Genomic DNA, 8,833 nt, shown 5'->3' with positions numbered 1-8,833 from the left:
GACCCCAACCTCCCACCCCAGAGCAAGAAAGAGTGAGGTCCTGACAAGCGGCAGCTCTGACTCAGTGTGGGCAGGGACAAGGGTGGCAGTGGCCCAACTCCCCCTCACATATAAGAGCAGCCCCAGGGAGCACAAGTGACCAGGAGCGTGGCAACCAGGGCATGGCACATCAGAAGGGTGTGGCACAGCAGTTTGCACAGGCAGGGCATGTGGGCAGGGCGCAGTCCCCTTCCCGGCTCTAAAGGGTAACTCAGCTAATGGTCATCACCCTCCCAGGAGAGAACCTAGCTATGGTTTCCACTCACCTGAAAGCCATCACCAGAAGCAATGTGGCAACTCAGATGGAGCTCCCCCACATACAGCTCTCCAGGTCTCCATCTGCAGGGAGTGCCTGAGCCTGTCACTCACCAGAAGGTGGTAAGGACAACAACTGTCTCCAGTGTGACCACACAGATGATCTGCTCTGCCTGGTGGCAGAGCTGAAAGAGGAAGTGGAAAGGTTAGAGTGTCAGGGAGTGCGAGAGGGAGACAGACTGGCAGCAGATGGAGGCTCTACAAGGAGCAGAGGATCCCCTGCACTTTTGCCACTAGGAGACAGGGGGAATGGAAACAGGTCCCTGCTCGGGGCAGCAGGTGTATCCCCTCCCAGCCTCCCTCACCTTCCCAGTTGCCCTTACACAACAGATATGGGGCTCTTGAACCTGAGGGCCAGGCAAATGAGGATGTAGGTGAAGGTCCATCCAGCAGGTTGCTTAGAGTCAGTCAGCCCCACACATTATGACTGCCTCTGTTAAGAAAAAAAGGAGGGTAATTGTCTTAGGCAATTCCCTTCTGAGGGGAACAGAGGGCCCAGTATTCTGACCAGACCCATCCCACAGAAGTCTGCTGCCTCCCTGGGGCCCAGGTTAGGGACATTACTAAGAAACTCCTCCGTCTGGTACAGCCCTCTGATTATCACCTGCTTTTGGTCATGCAGGTTGGTAGCAATGAGGTTGTAGAGAGAAATCCAAAAGCAATCAAAAGGGACTTCAGGGCACCAGGGCGGTCGGTTGAGGGATCAGAAGCACAGGTAGTGTTCTCCTCAATCCTGTCAGTGGCAGGGAACAACACTGAAAGGAACAGGAAAACTCACCTGATTAACATGTGCCTAAAAGGCTGGTGGCATCGGTGGAATTTTGGGGGTTTTGATCATGGGGAGGTTTACACAGAACCCAGCCTGCTGGCAACAGATGGAGTTCAGCTGTCTCAAAGGGGTAAAAGGATTCTCGCTCATGAGTTGGCAGGACCCATCGAGAGGGCTTTAAACTAGGTTTGAAGGGGGAAGGGGATATAACCAGGCTCGCTAAAGAGGAGCCTAGGGCTGGCATGCCAATGTTGGGGGTGAAATCAATAGCCCAGCTCAAGTGCATCCACACCAATGGACGCAGCATGGGCAACAAACAGGAGGAGCTGGAAGCCATTGTGCAGCAGGCTAGCTATGACTTAGCTGCCATCACAGAAATATGGTGGGATGACTCCCATGACTGGAGTGCTGCAACGGATGGCTATAAGCTCTTTAGAAATGATAGGCAAGCAAGGAGAGGCAGTGGGGTGGTTCTGTATGTCAGGGAGTGTTTTGATTGTATAGAGCTCATGACTGTGATACGGTCAAGTGCTTATGAGTAAGGATGAGGGGGAAGGCAAGTGAAACAGATATCCTGCTAGGAGTCTGTTACAGACCACACAACCAGGATGAAGAGGTAGATGAAGCGGCTGGCAGAAGTCTCGCAATCGCTTGTTCTCACGGGAGACTTCAACTTACCTTACGTCTGCTGGAAATACAGCACAGCAGAGAAGAAATGGTCTAGAAGGTTCCTGGAGTGTGTGGAAGATAACTTCCTGACATAGCTATACTTACTCAGCCATGGTTAAATTGAAACAAAAGAAGCCCAGTTCATTGCCACAGTTAGTATAAAATTGGCATTTATTGATTATTCAAAATTACTAATCCCCTGAGCAATTTGTTCACAGAAGACACAAACACCGTAACACACATTCAGTCATGTTCTACATGAAAGACTTAAGTCATCTGACTAGACCTTCTCATTCTATGGTGGAAAGTGTTTGAATTTGCTTTCCCCAACCTGACCTTTTGCATCTATTTTAGCTTTATAAATCTCAGTGATAGAGGCACAACTGCAATCAAAATTTAATCAGAAAGAGCTCTGATGTCACAAAGGGCCAGAGGTCTTTGCATGCTTTCTCTAACAGATTAAGGCATCATCTACCTACCACTTTTAACAAAAACAGCCAAGAATCACTCAAGAAACTCTCCTTGGGAGAATGCCTGAACCCATGTTGAAGCATTCCTCAGGTCTGCCCCTTTTCCTGCCTGGATGTCATCCAGACAGAATCAGAGGACTTTGGTTCATGGGCCTGGGTTTTTCTTGCATCTGGCAATCCCAAATAGATGTAGACCTACCAGTTCTTCAGCACATATACACAGTCTATAGCATATCGGCTACCCAGATGAAAGAGTAAATCCATTTGGCCTAGAACTGCATCTTCCCAGGCACAGGTGGTGTTTATCTGAAGGCTAAGAAGGATACCCTGACTTGTGCATTGCTACAGACTTTCTATCATCATTACTTCTTGCTCACTCTTGCCCATTTTAGAAAAGGCCTTAAAGTCTTCTTTATCAGAATTATTTAATGCCAAAATAATAAAATTATCTGGAATCCTCAGAAACACATTCTTAAGACTCATGTTAGACTAATTTACTACTACATACAAAATTTAAGTGGCATCAAGAAAGGAAGTGTATTGAGATATTACAAGGAATCTTGAAGCCTAGTTTTTAAAGCAAAATCAGCACTGAGCTTCCGCATGACTTCTGCATGACTCAGCCCATGCTGCTCTCTTTTAGTAAGTCCATAGTTTTCTTTCACATACTTTGCAAAGGGTGTGAGATGTGTCCTAGCAGGAGTGCCGCCCTTCGAAGTGGACTGACTCAGGACCAGCTGCCCCCCACAGAAGGCACACACAAAGCACTCCGTGTCCAGAGACTTGGAATGACGTCCAATCCTGAAATGGAAAAATAAGTACTTTGGTTTCAAACTTGTAGTAGACAGTACTTGTGGGAAAGGGCGCCTTTCTCTTCTGCCAAGCTACTTAGGTCAGATTTCTAAGCTAGCATTTTAGAACAGGAACCAGACTACATACTTCACACAGTGGAACAATAAAATCTGTATTACACATTTCTCTCTACCCTAGAACTTTTTCCACTGCATTTTCAGCTTGGTTCTTTACCATCTCTTTTACTCTCAGCCTAGTAGTACGAAGTGCTACAACATTTCAAAACACCTCCACAACTTATGTATCAACTATCCCTTAGAATTTCTCCTCAAAGCCATCACCATTCAAGTCTTCTCAATGCTCTGTTGCATCTAAGCAACTGACGCATTGCATAGTCATATGTAAGAATCTTCCTGAAGTGTTTAATATGTGAAATACTGTTTCCTTCCAGTGCTTCTGGAAGTAGCACATATGATCCTGAGAAAGAAAATCCCATGCATGCTTTCTAAGCATGTGTTTAGCTCCTAAAATGGGGAGGGGGGGTGGTGGAATATAATAGCTTTTTTAAAAATTAAAAAAAAAAAAAGCGCCACACCACTGTCAGCCACTTCCCTGGGCTGTGCAGAACTGAATTCACACAACTTCATGCTCTCCCACTGAGACTGAGGTCATTACATACAGAAGTCTGTGGTCAGCTATGATCTTCCAGAAAAGAGTACACCTTCCACACCCTTGAAAGGTAAGAAACCTGTGAAATAACTATAGCAACTACTCCTTCTGCTTGATCTCAGCAACATACATAGTTCTCATTTCACAAATGCAGTAAGGAAGACTTGGCCTGATAACCAATGCTGCAATCAGTATATCTGTGTCCTAGCTTCAGTTCTTCACATCACAGTGCTACTCACATCTGTGTGGCTGCAGACATCTGTTCTTCCTTTAATATATACACAACTTGAAAGAGTCCATGAGGTTAAAAAAAACAAAAAAACCGAATGACTAGAAAACTGACTATAGCTTTTGTAACGTTTTAAACCATAGAAATCATTATATTGTTGGTATCTACATTTTACTTAGCACTACCATAACAAAGATACAAGATTAGTCAAATTGTTTAGTCTTAATACAGAGTCATCAAGATACAGAACCCAGAGAGCTTCCTCTGATACTCTGTTCTAATATCTAATTACTGTCACACATTTTGTGCCCAGTTCTTATGGGGACGTGTTCTGCTTTTGAATTCCAGTTACTACTGACTTCTTTCAGTATCAGATGGCCCTCAGTATCTTTACAAAAATGAGCGTATAAAAAGTAATTCAGTGCACCATGCCAAGTCTAGCATCCCCTTGTGGACTGTTTTTCCTTAGATCAAACGTAGATTGTTGTCATGGCACATTCAAAGATACTACTTTGTAAAGCATTGATAGATTTCAAAAGAACTTGGAATGCCTTATTTCTGCAACACACGATAGTACTTTGCTTAACCATTCTACAGGGATGTGTCAGATCCAGTTAGTGCTCTGTCAGTGTAGGCCCACAAGTATTACTCCTGATGTCGTACTAAGCTAAGACTGGAAATACCACCCCCTTCCAAAAGCCTATAATAGGATCAGCGTTGACCATGAAGTCAGATATGTGGTCAAAAACTTTCACAAGTTCACTCAATATTAACTACAGTAGAAAATGAGTCCAAATTTACATCACTTGAGCAATGTTTGAAAAGTGAAAGCAGCCACATGGAGCGTAACCTTTCCCTGCCATGTCCTTCAAAGCTGAGGCATGTATTCTGAGCTCTTACTGATTCTCAAAGGCCTCCATCACCAACAGTGGTCCTCAGAAGACACTTCTGCCTGTCCTGACCTCTGAACTGGAACTGAAACTACCTGGAAACAAACATGTGGAATCATGTAGTGAGGTTCTGTGGGGTCAGGAAATGTGAAGTGACAACTCTGAGAGTATCCCAGTTTAAGAGACCCGTGATTTCAAGACACATAAGACCGCCAAGTTAGAGACAAAGTTAATACATAGTCATATGCAAGATCAAAACATTACTCACGTAGCTTTGCACAGAACACACTCATAGATGAATTTGTAATTAATCTCATAGCTGTGGCATCGTGTTACTACTGGCAGTTCTGGATGAATCACAGCTGATTTATTGGCATAGAATCTCCAGAATCTTCCATGTCCATCACGAACACCATTGATCAGCCAGGTGGCTGCATGGCAAACCTCATGAACTAGCGTGTCTCGAAGACGATCTTGTGGTAAGGCAAACAAAAGACATTAAGATCAGTCAGGTATGGGAAAGTATGGACTTTCATCTTGGTCACTCCTTCAGACTTTGACACTCATTCTTTATTAAGATGCAAGAGTTATTTTGGAGATTGGAACTACCAATGTTTTGATAAGATAAAATGCCCCAAAACAAGGCTTTACTCAGTGCATTTCCAGTTTTGTGATTAGCCCTAATTCTGCATCCTAGTTACTTCCCTGCATGCCTAATCTGTTTGGGTTTTTTTGGTTTGTTGGGGGTTGTTTTCAATGAGACCTGAAACACCTTTATTTAGCCCAAGATTCATTGCTTTTTTAACATTGATATTTTTCATCCAGAAACAACTAGAGCAGAGCACTGAATTTTCTCCACAATTAGAATAGAATATTTCAGTTGGAAGGGACCTACAATGACTATCTAGGCCAACTACCTGACCAGAAGTTAAAGCATGTCATTAAGGGCATTGTCCAAATGCCTCTCAAACACTGACAGGCTCGGGGCACTGACCACCTCTTCAGGAAGCCTGTTCCAGTGTTTGACCACCATCTTTACCCTCTTGATAAAGAAATGCTTCCTAATGCCCAGTCTAAACCTCATCTGGCACAGCTCTGTACCATTCCCACGTGTCCTATTACCAGGGAGAAGAGATCAGCACCCTCTCCAATTCCCCCCCTCAGGAAGCTGTGGAGAGCAATGAGGTCACCCCTCAGCCTGCTCTTCTCCAAACTAGACAAGTCCAAAGTCCTTAGCTTCTCCTCAAAGGACGTTTTTTCCAGCCCTTTCACCAGCTTTGTTACCCTCCTCTGTACACATTCAAGGACCTTCACAACCTTCTTAAGTTGTGGGGCCCAGAACTGCACACAGTACTCAAGGTGAGGCTGCAGCAATGCTGAATACAGTAGGATAATCAGCTCTTTTGACCAGCTGGTTATGCTGTGTTTGATGCACCCCAGGATACAGTTTGCCCTCTTGGCTGCCAGGGTACACTGCTGACTCGTATTGAGCCTGCTGCCAGCCAGCACTCCCAGATCCCTTTCTGCAGGGCTGCTCTCTAGCCACTCCTCTCCCTATTTATACTTGTGCCCAGCATTACTCCCTCTCAGGTGCAGAATCCAGCATTTGGACTTGTTAAATTTCATCCCATTAATAATTGCCCAATACTCCAATCTATTTAGATCCCTCTGCGAGGCATCTTGTCCCTCAAGAGAGTCAACAGCACCTCCCAGTTTGGTATCATCAGCAAACTTACTAATGGTGCATTCAACTCCTGCATCCAGATGGTTGATTATATATTGAACAGGACTGGCCCTGGAACTGAACACCGCTGGTGACCAGTCACCAGCCAGATGTAGCCTCACTCACTGCAACCCTTTGAGCTCTGCCCTTCAGGCAGTTCTTCACCCAGTGCACCATGAACCTGTTTTTCCCACAGCTGGACAACTTGTCCAGAAGGATGCTGTGAGGGACAGTATCAAAAGCGTTACTAAAATCCAGAAAAACTAAATCTACCACCATCCCTTCATCTACTAGGTGGGTGACCTTATAAAAGGATATCAAATGAGTTAAACAGGACTTTCTCTTTGTGAACCCACACTGACTGTGCCTGATGATTGTGCTATTCTTTAAATGCCTTTCAATAGTATCCAGTATGATCTTCTCCATAATTTTTCCAGGAAGTGATGTTAGACTAACAGGTCTGTAGTTTCCTGGGTCTTCCCTCACGCCCTTCTTGTAAATTGGAATAACATTGGCTCGCTTCCAGTCAGCAGGGACCTCCCCAGACTCCCAAGACCTTTGGTAGATGATCAAGAATGGTCCTGCCATAACATTTGCTAGCTCCTTTAGTACATCATGCCCCATGGACTTGTTAATATTCAGCTGATACAGCTGGTCCCTGACAACCTCAGCATCAAAAAATGTAAAGTCACTATCCCTACACTTGTGGTGCTCTAACTCAGGAGACTGGGCAGTCCAAGGGCTGTCAGTTTTATTAAAGACTGAGGCAAAAAAAAAAAAAAAAAAAAAAAAAAAAAGCAATGAATGCCTCCACTTTTTCTTCATCCCTATTATTCAGATGACCATCTTAAACAAGCATCAGTCCAATGTTTCCTTTAAACCTCCCTCTTGCTATTAACATACTTAAAGTCCTTGTTATCTAACACAACACTGGCCAGTTCCAACTCTAATTGAGCTTTGGCCTTTCGCGTCTTCTGCCTCCATATAGGAACTACACCTCTGCAATCATCCTGCAAAGCCTGACCTCACTTCCAGAGATCATACAATTTCTATTTCCTCTTGAGATCCACGAGGAGTTCCCTGTTCAGCCAAGCTGGTCTTCTGCCTTGCTTGGTTTATGACACAATGGGATTACCTGCTCCTGCGCTTCTAAAAGGTGCTTCTTAAAAACCAACCAGCACTCATGAACTCCTAAGCCCTCAAAAGCAGATTCCCAGGGTACTTTGTCATATCTCTCATATTGAATGTATTAAGCTTACTTCAAAATATTCTATTAATTACAGAACTGGTTCTCCCACAGAAACTACAACATTCATTTCCCCAATTTGGGAGGGAAGAGGGAGAAATAACAGTCATGGTACCCACCACATAACAGGAAGTACTTTGGCACTAACCTGTCTCTACTCCAGCTTTAAATACTACTAACAAGGTGGCTAGCTATGATGGAAGAAGTCAGATTTTAGATTGCCATTACAGTACATATAGAATTAGAGTAACCTATAGATCTTCAAATCAATAAGAAATATAAATAAAATACTGCAGTTAGCATGAATACATCTCTGTTCTCATATTTTTTAAACTTGTCCAGCCTCTTAGAAGGGCTGTGAAGACAAGTACTACCACTAATGGGTTTATTTATTCAAGGTAATATAAAATTTCAAAGCAATGTCCAGTTCCAGATCTCTTAGGCCTCAGATTCATGTTTTTATCTCTAGAACTTGCTTTCTCAAAGAATCAACATATCTTTTCTTTTACCTACCTGCAGAGTCACAAACTTTCTCAGAAAGTTCTATGCGAGCATAACGCTTTGCTTCAGAACCTTCTGTCTGTCCAGTTAGACAATATCCTGCTGTTTTTCTCATTTTCTTATTCCAGATTATTACCATTTTCTCTGGTAACTGAAAAACAAAACAGTACATGTAATCTGCCCTCTCCTGCTTCTCATCTTCTTCTGGCCCTCTGGCTTCCTCTTATATTTACTGCAAAGCCAGTACAGGATGTCTCTGTTAGTGCTCTTAACAGGCAAACCATGGCTTCTTAGTCCCATCACCAGTTTTTCTGTAACCAACACTGGGAGTTTCACAATGCGGGATGAGACAAAGTCCCTGAGATCCTGTATTCTGCCTCCAACAGTGGCTAACACATCCTGCTTAAGAGGAAATACAAGGACAGGTCAGGCATAGGACAGAATTTCCTCTTCAAAAGAAGTACTATTCCCATCTGCTAGTCATTTGCAAGATACCACCTCACTGAGCCACAGGTGGTTCC

General features: G+C 43.9%; 1 protein-coding gene across 8 annotated transcripts in view; it reads right to left on the bottom strand.

Annotated features, from left to right (window-relative positions):
- Window positions 1-310: 310 nt before the first annotated feature.
- Window positions 311-8,833, bottom strand: part of GCNA (germ cell nuclear acidic peptidase) — a 19,027-nt gene continuing 10,504 nt past the window's right edge. For 4 of the 8 annotated variants that reach the window (XM_035892154.1, XM_035892153.1, XM_035892159.1 and 1 more), the window contains 3 exons: window positions 8,325-8,463; window positions 5,111-5,315; window positions 1,970-3,063 (listed from right to left, as the gene is read on the bottom strand). In XM_035892154.1, coding sequence (XP_035748047.1) covers window positions 2,811-3,063; window positions 5,111-5,315; window positions 8,325-8,463 — 597 coding nt within the window. In that variant the 3' untranslated portion in view covers window positions 1,970-2,810. Of the gene's footprint in view, window positions 480-659; window positions 788-1,969; window positions 4,938-5,110; window positions 5,316-7,231; window positions 7,327-8,324; window positions 8,464-8,833 lie in introns of those variants that run through there. The other 4 variants (XM_035892156.1, XM_035892155.1, XM_035892160.1 and 1 more) reach the window with 4 other exon arrangements.

Source organism: Egretta garzetta, unplaced genomic scaffold, assembly GCF_000687185.1.
Source record: "Egretta garzetta isolate BGI_Z169 unplaced genomic scaffold, ASM68718v1 scaffold404, whole genome shotgun sequence".
In the NCBI taxonomy this organism is placed as follows: Eukaryota; Metazoa; Chordata; class Aves; order Pelecaniformes; family Ardeidae; genus Egretta; species Egretta garzetta.
This window is presented reverse-complemented; position numbering and strand designations above follow the sequence as displayed.